This window comes from Babylonia areolata, chromosome 3 (genome assembly GCF_041734735.1).
Source record: "Babylonia areolata isolate BAREFJ2019XMU chromosome 3, ASM4173473v1, whole genome shotgun sequence".
Classification (NCBI taxonomy): Eukaryota; Metazoa; Mollusca; class Gastropoda; order Neogastropoda; family Buccinidae; genus Babylonia; species Babylonia areolata.
Window position 1 is genome coordinate 24,132,465 of NC_134878.1, and position 20,550 is coordinate 24,153,014.

General features: G+C 39.0%; 1 protein-coding gene across 2 annotated transcripts in view; it reads right to left on the reverse strand.

Moving 5' to 3' along the window:
* Window positions 1–20,010, reverse strand: part of LOC143279870 (uncharacterized) — a 37,400-nt gene extending 17,390 nt beyond the window's left edge. For both annotated transcript variants that reach the window (XM_076584153.1, XM_076584154.1), the window contains exons 1-5: window positions 19,893–20,010; window positions 16,098–16,212; window positions 15,603–15,683; window positions 8,394–8,609; window positions 1,877–2,091 (exon numbers count right to left, since the gene is read on the reverse strand). In XM_076584153.1, the coding sequence (XP_076440268.1) occupies window positions 1,877–2,091; window positions 8,394–8,609; window positions 15,603–15,683; window positions 16,098–16,200 (615 nt within the window). In that variant the 5' untranslated portion in view covers window positions 16,201–16,212; window positions 19,893–20,010. The remainder of the gene's footprint in view (window positions 1–1,876; window positions 2,092–8,393; window positions 8,610–15,602; window positions 15,684–16,097; window positions 16,213–19,892) is intronic.
* Window positions 20,011–20,550: the final 540 nt, after the last annotated feature.

Below are 20,550 nucleotides of genomic sequence, written 5' to 3' on the forward strand. Positions count from 1 at the left end.
GTTCCCACATCAAACACAGAAACACGGCAGGAGAGTTTTTAGTTCTTCACTTGTACAAACCTGGAATTCACTGAGCCTTTTTCAGTCTGTCACAGTCCTTCACTCACATCTCTTTGTAACAATCTGAAAATATTCCTTTTCAAGCTATTTCTGCATAATTAAGGCACTTCATTCCCTGTCTGTATTGTATTCTACTGATCCACTTGTTTCTTCCATGCATGTGCATGTCCGTGTGTGTTCTTGTGTGCTTTGACTCTCACTGACATGTTTCTGTAAAACGCTTTGAGAGATTTGAAAGAGCTATATAAATGTACTATTAGTAGTTTTGACCTTGTGTCTGTGTGTGTGTGTGTGTGTGTGTGTGTGTGTGTGTGTGTGTGTTGTTTGTTTGTTTTAAGCTACTTGCTTTTGACATGGGCCTTTGCAAAAATTATGCTCAGCTGAAATTTACATTTCATGAAAAACGCTGCAGACCTGCCACGTCAAGTTATACAATACAGGAGTATTTCTTTCTGCATTACAACATTGCACCTCCAATGTTCAATTATTGATCTGTGGGTGGATTTTTGTGTGGATGACCATTTTTACACGGTCATTATAATAGGCAGCCGTACTGTTTTCCGGGTGTGCATGCTGGGTATGTTTGCACTTCCATAACTCAACAAACACTGACAAGGATTATGGGATCTGTTTAACTTTAAGGGAGTCTACAGACAAATTGCTGCAAAAATTTCAAAGGGACAAATTTAATAAAGGGGAGTGAAGCGTTGGGAGGCTAGGGGTAGAGATAGGAAGCAGATAGGTTTATTGACCATCATAACACTGATGCTATTTAAATGACGCCTTTAAATGAGTAAGTAGTCACTCTCATGTAGAACCCTAAAATCTTCCAACATCAGAGTTTCAGGACACACAGGAAATAAAAAAAAAAAAAAATATATATATATATATATATATATAAAAGGAAGAAAAAAAGTAGAAAAAGAAAAAAGTAATGTTTATAAAATTTGAACTTTTTTACAATGCAGGGTTCCCAGGACTCATGGGAAGCCCTAACGTTTTCATCATGGAAATGTACCCACCAAATACAGAGAACAGCTGTCGAAATGGCAGGATAAAATGCCCACCTCATCAAACCCATACCCCACCCCTGTAGGTTGGAGTGAACAAAGAAGTTGGAACCCACAAATGCAGAAGAAGAAAAAAATCATGCTAATATAACAATAACGGATAGTGATATAGTTCATAATCCAGAAAACTGCTGTGAGTGCTTTATAAAACACTTAATACTCAAAGCAACACATTCTTCTTCTTCTTCTCCACCTGTAACCGCGAAGATTCACTGGGGCGTGCACAGAAGAACTGTCCACCGGATTCCTCCAGGTCTCTCAGTTGTGACACACAACATATTTTACTTCTTCTTTTTTCATGGGCAGCAACTCCCACATTCACTCTTATGTACACCAGTGGGTTTTAACGTGTATGGCTTTTTTTTTTTACCCCACCATGCAAGCAGCCACACTCTTGTTTTCGGGTGTGTGTAAGCTGGGTATGTTCTTGTTTCCATAACCCACCAAACGCCGACATCGATTACAAGATCTTTAACATGTGTATTTGATCTTCTGCTTGCATATACACTTTAAGGGGGTTCAGGCACAAGCAGGTCTGCACAAAATGTTGACCTGGGAGATCAGAAAAAAAACAACACCCCTACCCTTTACCCACCTAGCGCATTACTGAGTTTTGAACTTGGGACCATGAGGTTTAAAGTCCAATGCTCTAACCATTCGTCTACTGCACCGGTCTTACATTTTACAAAAAATATAAAAAAAGAGTGGAGAGGCGGAAGGAAGGATGAAGGCCAGGAGAAACTAACCTTTAACCAGGTCCCAGAGCTGTGGAAGCTGACCTGATTCCCAAAGTCCACCTTCAGCACCACCAGACTGGTAGTCAGCGGTGCGATCAACTCGGGGTGATTGGGCAGCTTCTTCATAGTGACCAGATCGATGCTCAGTTCCTTCACCTCCCTCATTATCTTCAACAGCCCTTTTGACCACAACTGGGAACTGTCGTCTTTGTGCTGAGACAGATCTGAAAAAAAGAAAGCCCCCCAAAATACATATATAATTATTTGGGTTTTTTTCCATCGCAACTACTTTTTTTAAAAAGCCTGCTGTGGCAAAGTGGTTAGCGTCACAGATTAACAACTGGGTGGACAAGGGTTTGATCCCCATCAGGTGTAATCTGAAAATACTGGTACCCGATGTATCACTGAATCCTGAAAATATTACTTCTTAACAATTTGGAGACTGTTATATTTGGATATGTGTTAAAGTACTTTGTAATGGTCTTGTGAAATACCTTGTATTATGAGAAGAACACCTTCATGGCAAGTGGGAAAAAAAACGGAAAAAAAAAAAAAAAATAAAAATAATGACAGGCCAGTATATAAAAATCAGGGACAGTCTTAAATTTGAATTTAAAATAGGATTTTCTGGAACACACAGTTTTCTTTTTTGATTCAAAGTGCTGAGGACAGCCATTGAATCATCACTGCCACTGGGACTGATGGAGAATTCGCACTTGAAGAGAGTGCACAAAGTTTTTCATTTTCTGTCCTTATACTTTTAGAAATGTTCACTGAAAACCTTCCTCAAGATCTGGTGGCAATGATTTTGTTGTAAGGGATGGTGGTTTTGTTTTCTTTCATAGCGAGGGTTTTCTCTCCACCTTCATCATCACTCTCACACACTCACTTGTACTAGCAGCCATGTTTTCAGTTGGACACGCTTTAGCCAGTTAACCCCTAGTTTGCCTATATGACGAGATAATTGTCAGCAAAACTGTGTATGTTTTGCTGCCACAATAACGAGATAACTTGTCAATGAAATATTCTGACTTTTCCCTGGTTTTCCTTGAGTTTGTTGCCAAAAACACTGGTAGCTATAGCTTGGGGAATCTGTCTAGATTTTACTGATAGCTAGAAACCCCATACGTCATGAGGCAGTCCTTTATTTGAATGATTTGGTTGGGTAACTGGTAGAGTTTTGCCTGGCTCGTCACTCACTCAACAAAATGTCGGACATCCTGCCAAACCTATACGACTGAGGTGCACTAAAACAACCAAAATTATTTTCTTCAGCTGATGCTCAGAAAGAATTGAAGCATCAACTCGAAGAAGAAGACAGTGATGAACTTTTATCGGATGATTCTACAGAAAATAAAGGAAGCAATGAAGAGACTGGCCAAGATATGACAGACAGTGAGTGAAGCTGGCTGTAGAGAGCAGACAACAGTGACGCAACTGAAAGATTAACAGTACACAGCGTGAGCGACATTCTTGGCACTGAGCCAACACAGGGTAAAAGGACTGAGGAGACAGGAAGTGTATTGGGTCAGAGAGGGGGATGAGGAGGGGCTTGGAGGCCAAGGGGGCGTGGCCTTACTGTGTTGAGGGGATCAATGTAGTGCCAACAAACAACATCCAGCATGCTATTGTCAACTTTACTGATGACAGTGGACTGAAAAAAGACCCACAGAAAATGGACTGCATTAATTTTCTCTCTCTTTCTTTTCCCCTCCTTTTAAAAATCTTTTTGTATCTTAAATTTATTTTTTAAGGTTTTTTTTTTTTTGAACAGATGATAATCTAAGTAAGAAAATTTGTTGAGCAAACCAGTTTGTATGCACAGCAGATACTCCAACAGCTACTGGCAGATCCAGGCAGGCGGAAATAAATACTCCAGGCTATCAGCATAAAAGATACAAAATGTGTTTGAAATAAAACATTCTGCGCACTGGACTTTACCAATTTTACAGAAAGAACCAGACAATCACATCTATGTTGTTATCACTTGGTCACAATAAAGTGTGTTTATGTCTATTTCTTTTTTTTAATTTTTTTATTGAGGTTGTTCTAGTATGAGTGTACAGGTATTATCCATTTGTCCAGAAAATATTATCTTACTGTGCAAATTACTTGACTAATGTTTGTAATTAAAAAGTTGAAAATGTGACAAAGAACAAAATACTGATTTCAACGCAATTCAATGTCATCGAAAATATGCAAAATTGGAAATAATGTGTTTTGTATTCTTTATTCATTCACCTTTCAGGAAATGTATACTTTTATGGGTCTCTCTCCAATAACAAAGCGCACAGAATCTTATTAACAATATATACCCGTTTTCTGTGAAAAAAGCTTGGCAAACATATTTCATTTCAATCTTATCTCCCTGGCAGCAACAGGGTTAAGGACTTTTGTACAAGCACAAACTGTTCGAATTACAATTCCCATCTGCCGTAAGGTTAATCCACCCATTGTGTTGGTCCCCCGCCACCCGTAACATATGATCCGTGCCTGTAACTGTAATGTATGTGTTGATTAGCTCCCCTGTTACGAGAGACTTAGCTCCCCTGTTGTGATAGCTTTGGGAGTCATTAGCGACAGCTAGGGAAGCCAGCAGAGAGTCAGCTAAGACCTAACGCACATAATATGGTCTCAGAAGTGAACTGGAACTGAGAAGCAGTGCCTGCTAAATCTGTTTCTTTATTTGATAAGAAAAAAAAAAAGAAAAAAAAGAGAAGAAATGGAATCATACATTCGCTCACCAGAGGAGCTGTTGTCAAGGTCATCATCAACAGACAATCCTAGCAGTGCATGGGACAAATGGAAGACAAGATTTGACATTATTTTGAAAGCTTGTGGAGTTTCTGCTAAACCTGATGTAGTGAAGATTGGACTCCTGTTAAACCACATTGGTGATGAGGGCACTGAAATCTTTCAGAACTTCGTGTTACATCCAGAACATGTTTCAGACAGTGGTGAAAGAATCCCAGCAGAAGATAAGGACAATTTCAACACTGTGCTGAGTAAATTTGATGAACATTTTCACCATCGCGATCCTCAGCTCATGCTACGAGAACTGTTCTGGTATGGCCTAGAACGCAAAACACAGCAAAGCTTTGATTCATGGGTGTTCACAGTGAAGGACAAAGCTGCTGTGTGCAAATTCCACAACCTCGAACAGATGGTTCAGGACAAGCTTATTTTTTCTTGTCATGTTGATGCAGCAAAACTTCAGCTTTACGATTCTGGCGCTAGCCTTACCCAACAGAAAACCATCGATGTTTAGTCTGTAAGAGAGATGAAAAAGAAAGAACTACATGACGCAAAAGAACGCCCAACATCATCCACTGATGCTGTTTCCAGAAGAAAGAAAATTATGTCATCTACGTCAACCAGTGTTCCGCATCAAAAGCTGTGCAAGTACTGCAATGGAAAACATGCCTTTGGGAAGAAGAACCGTCCAGCAGCCTATGCAAAGTGTTCTTACTGCAATAAAACTGGTCTCTACGCAGTTGTCTGCAACAAGAAGTTCAATGTCCAGGGGTGTGTTCAGAACGATGATGATTCTTCAGAGCCTGAAGAAACAAGTTTCATGGGAATGGTTGACACCAAGTGCACAAAGAAATCTGCAAGGGACTGGCAGATCAAACTGGGCACTGCTCAGGACAAACTAACCTGGTGTATTGACACAGTAGCTGAAGTTTCAGTGTTGCCAGTCCAGGTTTACAAAGGAACATATGGAACACTGATGCCACCGGATAGAAAGCTGTATGGCCCAGGAGAACAAGCATTGGAAGTGAAAGGATTTTTCAACATGACTTTGTCACGAGGAGACTTGAAGAGAAAGTCTACATTGTGAAAACATCAAAGCTGCTACTGGGTGCTCCAGCCATCCAAAGCCTGGGTCTCATAAAAACTCTCCCGGGATTGTACGTCTTGAAGCAAGAATAAGAAAAATAAATAAATAAATAAATAAAAAGTCTAGCCTATGCCCACACACCACTCTAAAGGGAGAGGGGAAGGTGCAGTGTGGAAATCCTGTGAGACATGGCCCAGTCTTCAGAGGTCACTTATCAGTGCTTGGGGAGGGGGAGGGGGGTGTGAGGGGGTGGGTGGGTGGGGGGGAGGGTTCGGGATTGAGATGGAGAAGGGGTGGTGTCCTTTTGATCTAGATTGCTAATTTGGTTAGGGACCACAATCAAATCCCAGTCTCAGATGTAGATGTTGATCATGGTGCGCATTATCGTTGATATGTGACGTTACATTTGGATGAAAAAAAGGATCATCATCTTTTGTTGTTGTTGTTTTTGTTGGCGCTGTTGTTGTGTTATTTGTTTATTTGTTGGTAAGAGTTTCTTTTCGGGGAAAAAAGAATAATCCATAACAAGCTTTTATTATTCTTGTTCTTTCTTTCTTTCTTTCTATCTTTCCAACTGATACTTTTTTTTCAAATTTACACACTTACTGTCTCTCTCTCTTTCTCTGTCTCTCTCTCAGGACAGATTTAATCTACCTCCCTTAGTCCTTTCTGCCAAGGTGAAAACGAAAAGTGAATGCTATTTTTTGTCTGTTTGTTATGTTTACAGGGATTTACAGACAAAATTTCTTCAAAACTGTTTAATTAAGCACGTTCTTGAATTCACTTATTCAGTGAAACAAAAACATAGGAATTGCTAAGCATTGATTTTTTTTTTTTCCCTATTTTCTGAGTGATCAAAATGAGAAACCATCTGCTTAGTCGTAATCAAGTAAAAGAAGATCATGTCCGTGCACAGTTTAATATTCAGTGATGCAAAAGGAGGATCATAATGCCCACTCCCACCTCCCAGTCCCCTGATTTTGATTTGTGGCCCTTAGCCCAATGAAACATTCTCTCTCTCTCTCAACTGTTGTCTGTCTGTCGTTCATGGAATGCGGCTGTACACTAGCCCCCCCCCCCCCCCCCCCCCATCCTAACCAATCACCGTGACAGATGGCGCTCTGACCAGTCGCAGTGCCGGTCTTCTCCATGTCAGTCAACGTTAGCACTTCACCAAGGATTTACAACGTATGGCTAATGGAAATTTAGAAGAGAGGCATCTGTTGGTGGGTCTCAGATGAAGTCATTTTCGCTGAAATTTAATCTCCCTGTTGTAATATCAGTTTTCAAAACTGTGGAACAGGATTTGTAAGTGTGTTGTCTTATGTAAACTTACTGTTCACTTCCATTTGTGTATGTGTTTTTGTTTTTTTTTAACTGATAAGTTATTCATGCTTTGAGTTTCATGTCTTGCTTTCTGACCTCGAGAAGATTGTTTACTTTTGGCACTTGCTATACACAGCGCTGTTTTCACTTTCTCACCATTTATGGACAGTAAGTTCTTTTATTCGCTTTTAAACAATAACATTTCACACCAGTCTAAAATAAAAACAAAATAAACAGTGCATGATCTAAATTCAGCACCTCAAAAAGTACTGACAGATAAAAATGTAAATAGATCAAGGTTGAGAGTTCCACACTTGGGGAACCTGAGCTCTGAAAGACCTATTTTCAGCACATCTGAGATCAGTCCTTGGAACTTTAAGCAGCTTTTCAGAACTGGATCTTAATGTTCTGTGTGGTTCATATGTTTCCAATACAGAGGAGAGATACAATGGAAGAGACTTGTCAAAATGTTTGAAGGCTAGTGTTGCTAACTTACAGTGAATGCGGGACTCAATTGGAAGCCAGTGTAGTTTGATTCAGCAGAGGTGTAACATGATCAGATTTCTTTTTGGCGAGAACCAGTCGTGCAGCATTGTTCTGAATTTTCTGAAATCTGTTGATGGAGGAAGATGGTAAACCTGTAAGTGACACGACCATCCGCCTTGTCTGTTGCAACACCATCCTTGATAGCAAAATGACTGGTCTCGAGTCCTTTGTTTCTAGTTGGGGATTTGACTGGATAACGCTGACAAGGTCAGCAGAAACTGGTCTAAATATAGACGGATGACTGGTATGTCGAATTTTTTTTCCTCAAACCATTGACAGGGAGTCTTTGTTTCGAAACAAAAATCGGCACGCAGATGCGCACGCCGTATGTTTAACTACAAATGGTGCTACCACGCAGATATGCGTGAGATGTGCTCAGCGCAACTTAGGCCTCCATGCATACATGCGTGGTACGTTGTTATAAAGTTAAGATACCTGGAGTCAAAGTTCATCAATGCATAATACTATCATGCTGAATTTGTGATTCTCTTTTAATCAATTAATAAGAAAAGAAAAGGAGATGTAATGTATGTGTTGATTAGCTCCCCTGTTACGAGACTTAGCTCCCCTGTTGTGATAGCTTCAGGAGTCGTTAGCGACAGCTAGGTAAGCCAGCAGAGTCAGCTAAGACCTAATGCACATAATAGTAACTGTCCCTGATTTTTACATGTTTCCATAACAAATATTGCTTTTATTCTTTACTGACACTTGCTTGTTGTTATATGTACATTCATAATTTATTAAAAAAAAGAAAAGAGAGAAAAAAAAATGGCTGTAGTTTTACAGAATGGAAGTCCTGTATGCTGCACCTACCACGGGATTTAGATCTCTCAAAGATCGTCATGTCCAAAGGAATAGTTGCGGACACGAACCAGGAAAACCACCGGTCCCTGTAGGTCAGGGGCAACCTGGCCTTGCTGTGACAGTCACAGGTGGGGGAGCACCTCCTCCGTGAACGCCACTCATCCCGCTTGTGCATCTCCCGTTCTTCATACGCCTGCCTCCAGGCTTTCTCCGTCACTGTTTTACCTGAGGTAGACAGATTCTCTTGAAAATGAAAAGTCTCAAGGAGAAGAACTAACTAACGAAGAAGGCAAGACAACAAGTTCATTCCACATGTACCCTGAGGGCACTGAAATAATGTACACTTGCATCTTTTACACACAAACAAAAACTGAGGAAAGAAACAAACAAACAAAACAAAGCTCCAAGTGTGAGAAAGTGAGACAAAGACTTTTCAGGTTCTCAAGGAGGTGTTACTGCATTCTGAAAAATCCATATCGATATATATGCTACACCACATCAAGGCAGATACCTGACCAGCTGTATAACCCCAAACGCTAGTCACGACTTGAGTGCATACACATATATACATATATATATATATATTTGTGTACCTATTGACAACTTCATGCTCCCAAACAACATTATCCTCAAACGGCTGAATCCGAAATGGCTGAGCGGTGCCTATGCAGTGGTCTTCCTGTTTGCAGCAGTTGCTGTTGTGGAAAGACTGCGTCTGTCCACTTTTTAACTTATTTGTTTTGCTATGGCATTGTGTCTGAGACGTGGGAATGTTGAAGAAATGCTTTAGGAAACTGAAATAAAGGTTTGGAGATCATTCATCCTTCACAGGTTTCTTCGACAGCTTGCATAGACGATATGAAGCATGGTCTTAAGTGACAAAATATATATCTCGTGCTTGCAGAAACACCTGAAGGCAAAGCAATGAAAATTATAAAACTTGAACAGTCTAGTTTCATTCCATTACGTTTATTCCAGGAGAGTAAAAACAGTGTTCTTAAATACGCCACTACCGGGCCTGTGTTGTCTGACCGAGGCAGAATTGATGTCGAGTCCGTCTGTGAACGACATGAAACATGTGAAGCTGACAATGTGCAAGCGCACGCGCACGCACACACGTGAACGTACACACACACGTACACACGCAACAAAATAAATCGCGTGTGCCAAGTTATAAATTGCGTGCATACACACACACACACAGAGAAGAAAATTGTAGATCTGTAAATCAATGACAAAATCAAAGCACAATTTGATTCAAAAGATAAACTTTGTGTTTGAGGGCTCCGAAAAGTATGTATCTTGAAAGTCATGATAGTGCTTCAGTTGTGTATATGTGTAAAATATGTGGCAGAGAAAGAGACCAATAATTGCCATGTGCATAATTTATCATATGTTATTAATGAAGTATCCATATTATCATGAATACAATAAAATGATATAACATGATTGTTAATCAGTCCTGAAATGGCATATAATTGTCAAGTGGACTAAATGAAATTAAAGGTGGTGGTATCTGAAATTATTACTGCTAGTACTAAGGGTCTCTTTGGTTAAAACTGATGTCAGGATGATGCTCAGTTTTAGGTATTTTAGGAATTTTACAAATTTTCATTTAATTTCATATTGCTTTGAGTACTGCTAACCTCGCAAGACCACATGAGGGCTTTTATGCCTTCCTTTAAGTTCCTTGCCTTACCAAATAATTCAAAATCTTCACCCGATGTCAATGAATAGATAATATGAAAAGAAATAGAGTAAATTCTGAATATTTACACCATATTTATCTCACAGATTTTCCCATTGATTATCATTTTCTTTTTCAATTTGCTGATCATCTGCTGATCCACCATTTCACCCCCATATCCTCTTTTTTTCCCCCCACTTGTGGGCAGGAATGAGAATTATCAGCAACTTTAACAACAACAACAAAAGTGAATGCTTCACACATGACTTTAACAATTTATTCAGAGCCCCTACAGCCAGCTGGTAACTTTAATTTTTATCAATATTTCAGTGATTTTGGCCTACTTTGGATTGAACATTTTTCCAATCCCTAAACATTTATATTGATCTGCTCTTTTGCAACTAATCTGTGCAACCTTTTAGGTGCAGGGTGAATAGTACACACTACTACCTGTTTTATTTATTCTCTGTCCACAAAGGCTACAGGAAGGGCAAAATTTTCTCCCTATCTCCCCCCCCCCCCCAATTCATATGACATTCTGAGTGAGGACAGGCTGAGAATAAGAATAGACCAATGTGTGAGCCATTTACAAATTTAAAAAATGTTTTTGTTATTGCTCCTCCATAAGTACAGAGAGCCTGTGATATTGTCATGAACACACATATATGTTGATTAACAAAGTTATTAACTAATCCATACCCAATGTCAAAGTAAATCATGCTAAAAAATTTGAGAAATATCCAAGATAAGATTTAGGGAGCTTAATCAATGTCTACTCTAATGAATTTTCAAAACTAAGTAAACATTTAATTTTAAACAATATATCCATGAAAATACTGCAGACAGGCTTATTTGCTTATGATGTTAATGCTTGACTGATCTTGGCTGTTTTACAGTGGATGCAGTGCAGTGTGTCCTAAAACAGCTTTAAGCATTTCACACACACACACACACACGCACACGCACACGCACACACACCTACCTCATCCTGTCATCCCTCTTTTGCCTCAGCCTCTCTCTCTCTCACTCCACACACACACACACACACACACACACACACAGAGCTGTGCATATTTTTGATAATCATTATTATCACTTTTATGTCAAAGGAGAGAGGAGGGGGTGGTAAATTAAGACTTTTACATCCCCCAAGATAGAGGTACAGTTTGTGGAAAAACCAAAGCAAAACTGTCCATTTTGACAGGGATTCAGTCAGTCAGTCTTTAGAACTCCCTGGTGAAATGGGCTTTAGTTTGAAGATAATGTTGAGCAAATATATTACCATTTTAACCCCCTCCTCACTTCTCTCTTTCAACACCAATCCCTGACTGTTAACTGTATTGTAGCATTAATGACAAAAGTTAGAACAATTATTGTTCCAAAGATTCCTTTTAAATACTACTCAGCTACACCAAGTGTGTCTGTCTGCTTTTATGAGACAGACACACACACAGAGACAGAGAGAGAGAGAGAGTGTAAGTTTGGTTGTTTTTGGTTTTTTTTTATATTTGCTATGTGTATTTTTATATCCAAAGTTTTCTTGTATGTCTTCATGTGCTGTTGTCTGTCATTAATAGTGTTAAGCACTATTGTATTTATGTATTGTTTCATGGGAATTGCTTTGGTCACACTGGGTAGTTTGCACCTTATAAATGCTATTATTGGGTAGCGGCAGCCCCCATGGCCGATGGCGGGAAACCTATGAACGCCTAAAAAATTGACTAATTTTGAAGTGCATTTTCTCAAATTTGATTTCATTTTGTGAAAAACTATCCAGCTGAAATAATTATTTATCATCCATATTTTTAATTTGTATTGTGTTTGCTTTATGCAATGTGTGAATGAGTTCGCAGACAGAAGAAAAAGAAGTGTACTGTAACGCGAAATAGCGATCCTTGTTCAATGGCGGCCGGCGTCTTTCTGAGCGCGACACAGTTAGTTTCAACCACATAGTGGCAAAAATCGCATCCGTTGTTTTCCATTCACTGGTTTCTGTTTGAAAAACTGGGAGCCGTGAAAGGTGAAAATTCAAGGAGAACTTTCGTGTGCTTTTTTTCCAAGCCCGAAGTAGGGTAGTTAGATCTGAGCACAAAGTTACGGGAATTTTTTGGCTATCTTTCAACGCCTCGCGCAGTTCGAAAATGAAATCCGAGCCTGCGTGATACTGCATGAGCGGTAAAGAGCATTTTTTGCTGATTTCAATGGTATCTGAAACTAAGATTTTTGAACCATGAGCAATTTGCTCAAGCGATTCAAAAGCAGGTACCCCTCTTCGTCACCGGTAAGTTTTATATTATTTTTAAAAACGAATGTCTTTAGCACTTTCATGCACAATATTGAGCTGAAATTTTTCGAATCAGGATTTTGATCGATGTCAGTAACTGAGCAGCTTGGATCTATTTCATCAGTGTTTTCGTAACGTGACACCGGGTTTCAATCGGAACACAATTTATTTTTTTCTGAGTAAAACACACAAAAACTGTTGATACAGAATGAAAAATGGACATGTTAAAACGGAGCCCATGAATTCCAATTACTAATATTTGATTGAATTTTGCTTTAGTAAGCAAAATATTACCTAGGTCTAAAAGCGGGAGTGCTCGGGACAGCATTAGCGTCGTCTGCTACAGACTCGGTGAGTGTTAAATAAGTAAGTAAAAAAATGTAATGTGGTTTCTTTTTCCATAAGATGAGCATTTCATTCAACATTACACAAAAGTCTGATATTATAGTTGCATTTTGCTTCGATAGCTGTGAAACTTTATATTAATATATACAGACAGATAGATACTATGCTCTCACATTCCAAAAAGAACAAGAACACCAATTCATACTAACCATCTGCTCCCCACCCCCTCAAACTTCACTTTAATAATTTGCTGAGAGTTGTATAGTCATTCCCCTCACTTGTCTCAGAGTATCTCCCACCAATGGTAAGGAGAGGGGAGGGGGTTGTCAATGTCTCTCTCTCTCTCTCACACACACACACCTACTCCACTGACAGGAAAGAAATGGGGAAGGGGGATGACTGGAGGGAGGAGGTGGTGGGTTATATCACTGTCAGCAGTCAGGTATTCTCAGCCCGAGCAAGTGGTCAGTGATTTGGCTCAGTGCCAAGTTTGCCACAACCATTGACAACCCCCTCCCCTCTCCTTACCACTGGTGGGAGATTCTCAGAGACAAGGGAGGGGAATAGCTATACAACTCTCAGCTAATTATGAAAGTGAAGTTTGCAGAGAGAGGGGGAGGAGGGGCGTGGAGGAGGGGGGGAGGGGTTAGTATGAATTGGTGTTCTTGTTCTTTCTGGAATGTGAGAGCATAGTATCTATCTGTCTGTATATATTAATATAAAGTTTCACAGCTATAGAAGCAAAATGCAACAAGAGTTTTGTGTGATGTTGAATGAAAAAGAAACCACATTACAATTTTTTACTCACTTATTTAACACTCACCGAATTCGTAGCAGACGACACTAATGCTGTCCAGAGCACTTCCACTTTTAGACCCGGGTAATATTTTGCTTACTAAAGCAAAAATCAATCAAATATTAGTAATGGGAATTCATGGTCTCCGTTTTAACATGTCCATTTTTCATTCTGTATCAATAGTTTTTGCGTGTTTTACTCAGAAAAAAATAAACTGTATTCCGATTGAAACACAGTGTCACACTACGAAAACACTGATGAAATAGATCCAAGCTGCACAGTTACTGACATCGATAAAAATCCCTATTCAAAGAATTTCAGCTCAATATTGTGCATGAAAGTGCTAAAGACATTCGTTTTCAAAAATAATATAAAACTTACCGATGAAACTTAAGATTTTCTGGGGAAACAATGCCATTTTTGTGTTTGATGAAGTGCCGCTCTCCTGTGTCGAATGTTGATTGGGCCAACGCAACTGACGAAGTGGGGTACCTGCTTTTGAACCGCTTGAGCAAATTGCTCATGGATCAAAAATCTTAGTTTTGGATACCATTGAAATCAGCAGAAAATGCTCTTTACCGCTCATACAGCATCATGTAGGGTCAGATTTCATTTTCGAACTGTGCGAGGCGTTGAAAGATAGCCGAAAATTTCCCCAGACTTTGCGCTCAGATCTAACTACCCTACTTCGCCCAAGGCTTGGAAAAAAACGTTACGGAAGTTCTCCTTGAACTTTCGCCTTTCACAGCTCCCAATTTTTCAAACAGTAACCAGTGAAAGGAAAGCAACGGATGCGGTTTTTTCCACTGTGTGGTTGAAACTACGTTGTCACGCTCAGAAAGACGCCGGCCGCCATTGAACAAGGATCGCTGTTTCGCGTAACAATACCCTTCTTTTTCTTCTATCCGCGAACTCATTCACGCATTGCATAAAGCAAACACAATAAAAATTTTAAATATAAACGATAAATAATTATTTCAGTTGGATAGTTTTTCACAAAATGAAATCAAATTTGAGAAAATGCACTTCAAAATTAGTCAATTTTTTAGGCGTTCATAGGTTTCCCGGAATCGGCCATGGGGGCTGCCGCTACCTACAAACATCCTCAAAATAAGAGTGGTTGGTTTGTGAATGGCCTACCCTGTTTTGGTCGACTTTTGACGACATCGGCGGCCTCCCTAGCGGGTGCCAAAATGCAACTTCAATGGCCAAAGTGTTAATGGAAAAAAACAACAAAAAAAACAACTTGTTGAATGTGCATTTTAAATCAAAAGTCATGGTAGTGTGTGTGTCTGTCAGAGAGAACTCAGAAAGAGAATGGTGATGTGCATTTGTGCATGTGTGTCTGTCCATTAAAAAAAAAAAGAGAGAAGAATTCAATGTTTAATTTTACAGATCATATGCAACCGGTCTAAATGTTTTTTCTGCAAATCGCATTATTGCTGTACCCCATTTTAAAGGCTATGCTTAGCTTAATAAAAATCATTTTATTTCATCAAAATAGCTTGATAAAGGAAGAAACTACGCCTATTGCTTTTTTGACAAATTCTGCCATGTGAGAATTTACAAAAAAACAACAACAAAAAAACAACAACAACTGGATTTCAGAGCTCAATATCAATAAAACAATCAGGTAATATAGCTGGAAAAAAATCAGGCATCTTATCTGTATGCAAAATATCACTTTCTTTAATCTTGAGCTGTCTCTGTTGTTTTGTGTACATGCAGTGATGCTGTAAAATTGGAGTGCAGCCCAAAATGACGCATGAAAAGACTCAATTTCAATGAACTTCACTTGGATGTAACTTTGATTATAACAACACAGATCTATAGAAACATAATTTTTGTTGTAGGATGTTTGTTATGACTTACAGTTTTAATCTAAACTGTTTCAATGTTGTTTTAAAAGAACTTTAAAAAAAATTTTTTCTATCAAGGTTGCAAGTACCTAGTCAGTAAGTGCGGCAGTCTGTGGAATGTGGACTGCACTGAGTTGCCTTACACAAGATTATGCACAAAATAAAAACAATTCTTCAGTATTGTTCCTACTGTTAGTAGAAACTAATATTCGACTGTTATAGTATGTAAATCATATTTAATACAAACAGTTAAAATATTCTTCCAGCTTCAGCAGGTCTGACCAGTGAAGGCAAACAGCAAGTTCTTCCACCAAGGGCCGTGGCAATCCTGAAACAAACAAAATCTGAACATTCTTAGATTAGAACATTTTAAAGTTACATTTCTACACGGCATATTGTGTCATTACATGATCTATTTTTAAATATTTTCATGGTTTTGTGACAAATGCATGTTCATATGTCAGTGTGTATGTGTGTGCATGCATGTGCCTGCATGGGCATACATATCTGCATTGTGTGCATGTAAACTTGCAATTTTCTCAGAATGCATTTTGGTAATAAACACTATCATAGAACATGTGTAAAACAACAACAAACTATCATAGAACCTGTATAAAAGTAAAAAAACACCAACAAACAAATAAAAACACTAATATTTACAGTCTGTGTCCCTAACAGTTGTACACAAAGAAACAACTTTAAAAAAAAAGAAGAAAAAAGTGGAAAGATGTTTGTTCCTTACCACAAAGAAGATCAACAGAAATAGGGATGTTTTTCTTCACAGCTGCACTGGAAATGTTCCAGAGGCTTTCTACGCCACGGGAACCTGACATCCTTTGTGCCATCAGGATAAGTCGCTGCACAGCAAAAACCAAAAACCAATATTTCCCCCCCAGTTTCTTTATTTATCATACTCAAGGGTAAACGGGGATGTAAAAATACTGAAATACACACACAGCTGGAACATCATAATACACACACACACGCCAACAATGTGTACATGCCTGTACATGATGGATGAATTTCTGTTCAACTGATATTGATATCATTATCAAAATTCATATCTTATTAATAAGATTTTGATTTCTCATCTTTTTAAGCCCACTTGATTAGAAAGGTGGAATGCATGCTATATCAAAGTATATGTAATTTCATAATTCCTTTATTCAAAAAGGTGAAATATCTTCCATTGAAAGTCCCTGGAAGGATCCCGCTCATGAAACTTTTAAACAGAATCAAGATTGTAGAGGCCAGTCAAGCCATTGTTGCAATGGACTTCAAAAAGCACATGTTAACAACAACAACAACAACAAAAACAAAAAAAAAATTGCTAGAGGGTGTTAAAAAAACAACTGGCTGGGAACTTCTGACGGCTGCCTTAAATGCTGTGGTGATCCCTGCACTGATGACTTGTTCTTCCTCTTAGTTTCAAACTGCTGTTTTTTCAAATTTTTTTTTCAAAGGTTGAGTTCTTAAATTGGTCTTTAAAAAAAATATTATTTTTGTTATTTTTTATTTTTTTCTAATGGGATTGCAAAACTTTTGCTGTTGTTGACTGTTCTTCATTCTACTATGTTGTCTGTGTCATGGTCCTTATTTTGTTGGTCCGAATATTCTGCTGGCCCTACTGGCAGGTGTAAGGAAATTATCTGGTGGTAGAGCCAACTGTTTACAATCCTGGACAGGGTTCAGCTGATGATCTTGCGCCATTCCTCTGGGGGATAGTCTAGCTGCTCCATAGACATATATACAGTAGACTGAGGGGCCATGTTGAAACACGAGCACACAAGCAAGCACATCGCTTTGCATGTTGTCTGTGCTGGGCATGTGTACAGTGATATACCACCTCTCCCTCCCTCACTCTGCCTGCAAATCTGTTTATCAGTCTGTCTTTGTCCGCTGCCTTATGATCACACCAGCATATTGTGTGTCTGTGTGTGTCTGTGTGTGTGTGGTTCTCCCAGAGAGAGAGAGAATGACAAAAACACAAACTAATTTTGCATTCACTCACATTTCAGAGACAGATTTTTTCCCCCCCGGACACAAATTGTTTACATTTATGTGTTTATATTGTTCATTTATTAACCTATTGTTCAAATAAGTCAATTAGTCATACACCAATTTGCAAGTATAGAGGATTTGGGGTTTTGACCAGGTAAGCTCAAACATGATTCCTTTTTTCTTCTTTTTTTGTCCCTTGCTTTGAAGGTTATATTTCTCAAATGAGAATCATCATCATCATTACCAAAATTTTGCACAGTTGATATAGTATATACATACCACTGTAGAAGAAATATAGCATTATCACATCAAACTATAGGAGGGTATTACAGCAGCAATTGATTTGCAAAGGTATTTCTATTTGATAACATATAAAGAAGATAAAAAAATAGATACAATCATATAGATACAATCATATAAACAACAACAAACAACACCTCAAAACCAAAACAGAACCAAAAACCACAGCAACATGAAAAACAACAAAAACAACAAAAACAAAAAACAACAAAAACCCACACACAGACAGATTTGATGAACAATGGAACAGCTTTTAGAAAGAAATAGATATTTAACTGCAGGAAAATGAAAGGCTGAAGAGAATGGAACTGAGCTACTACAACGTGATGATCTTACAATACAAATACTACTTTTTTTTATGTAAGTCAGTATCAGGGTTGTTTTTACACAAGCTGACTGCCTCATCCATTGAAATTCTGTGAGAAGACAACGAGAAAGGATGTAAGTTCTAGACGTTACAACAGTAATCTGTCTCGATAAAGCTGTCTGTCTGCCTATCTCTTTGTCTCTCTCTCTGGACACGAGCACACGTGCGCATGTGTATGTATATGTCAGTGTGTGTGAGTGTGTGTGTGTGTGTGTGTGTGTGAGTGTGTGTGTGTGTGTGTGTGTGTGTGTGTGCCTGTGCGTGTGTGTGGTGTGTGTGTATGTGTTCCAGGTCTGTCTGTCTGTGTGTATATATAAGCGTGTGTGTGTGTTTGTGTTTGTGTGTGTGTGTGTGTGTGTGTGTGTGTGTATGTGTGCGTGAACACATGTTTCATCACGTTTCATGCCATGAATTTGACTCACACTGCCGATCACCTGTCAATGAAAGTGAAGTGAAGAAAATCAGATGCATGAAAATGGAAAAAGCACAATTTTGTGACCGAACATTTCTAGGAAATATAATGTCTTATTCAGTGTAAAATGAAGGTTAGTTGTAAAATCATAAAACTAAAGTGTATATCTTGAATTATAGGCCCTGATATCAATAAACAAATAAATCAGACAGACAGACTGGAAGATAGAAAGACAGACAGACAGACACATGCATACATAGACAGTAAATCAAAAGCTGTGATATGTATGCACACAAAAAGGAGTAGCTTGAGAGAGACAACTGACAACACTGAGAGAGCTGAATAATAGGCTATGCATATTACGAAGAAAGCTTGCGTTTTAAGTAAAAGCTGAGTGTTGAACAATAAAATATACTCTTTTATGAAAAGTCATTCTATTTGTCATTTGCAATAGTAAGCAAAACTCGTTTGTACAGCCGAAAACACAACAGCACACTGTGCTGATGCGTACAGAACACGTGTTGTTTCTTTGCCAGGCACAGCAGTCCAAGATCGCTGAAAGGCAACTTCCTTTCCGCCAGATTTTTCCTTATCAGCCGTGCTTCCGCACTCCATCCAGATGTATACATGCATCTCAGTGAGCTGCTCTTGTAACATATCAATCACACGGCATGGGTCCTTTGGCCTGCAGTTCTTGGTGACGAATCGAGCAGAAAGTAAATGCCTCTCCATGTTATATTTATATCATGCATGTGTAGCCTAGTCTCATTCTGTTGCTGACCGTGGGATGAAAACGTGTACTCCTACACCTTACAGTAATAACTAATATGTACAAACTAACGAGTGACGGCCAACTACAGACGTTCATTTTTCAGACACATGCGAAAAACGCCACATGCTAACGCAACATGGAGTCTCACGGTCACAATGCACCTGTGGTCTAACATAACCCAGTCTGTCCTGGGGCTGTGTAAGAGTTGTTTTAGAATATCGAAACTTTAACATTGTTTAAAAAAAATAGGGTAATGTTCAACTTTAGAATACTAAACTCAGGGGGGCTGTTTAGACGAAAAACAAAGGGTGTCTTAGGCTCACCTCGATGCGCTAAGTTGAATGGAACCCTCAGCTAAGCTGTACGACCACTACTTGCCCATGAAACTGCGACAATTTTATACACAGTAAGCTCAGCCGATCACAGCCAGAGCAACCACCTGCAAGCCATTTTGCCTGCTGATCACGCGGGTGGTCGCGTCATCAATCTCTGTGTGGGTAGTCTTCAGCTTACTGTGTATAAAATTGTCGCAGTTTCATGGGAAAGTAGTGGTCGTACAGCTTAGCTGAGGGTTCCATTCAACTTAGCGCATCGAGGTGAGCCTAAGACACCCTTTGTTTTTCGTCTAAACAGCCCCCCTGAGTTTAGTATTCTAAAGTTGAACATTACCAAAAAATAGACCTACCTGCAAGCTTTCCCGAGAAGAGGGCTTGAAGGGAGCATCAAACGTCGTACAAGTCAGGTACAGGACACCAACTGACACGCACCAAACTTTTGTTTGAAAACAAGAAAACGGAAACGGAAACGGGCTGTCATGACTTGGAGCGACTCACGGAACTTACGTCATTCGAGTTTCTTTTGGTAGTTATCTTACTTGTCTGTTGTTAGGGTTAGGGGTTAGGAGTTCCTTCCCTTGTTGTTGTCTTGAGTAACGTTTTTGTTTCTTCGTCGAGTCTTTTCTGAGATATATTAAATCTCACAAACTTATCATGTCTGTGTCTGCAAATTATTGTCTTCCTAAAACTGCATAACCATCACATACACACACTTCCTTCCTACCTTCTATTTAGTGACCACAAACATTTCTTGATTATTCTGTCTCAAATGAGGGGATCTGCAGTTTCAGTTTCAGTAGCTCAAGGAGGCCTCACTGCGTTCGGACAAAACCATATACGCTACACCACATCTGCCTAGCAGATGCCTGACCAGCAGCGTAACCCAACGCGCTTAGTCAGGCCTTGAGAAAAAAAACACCGGGGGAATAAATAATAGATAAGCTTACATAAATAAATAAATAATAATTATAATATAGAAAAGGGTAGTAGTAATAATAATAATAATAT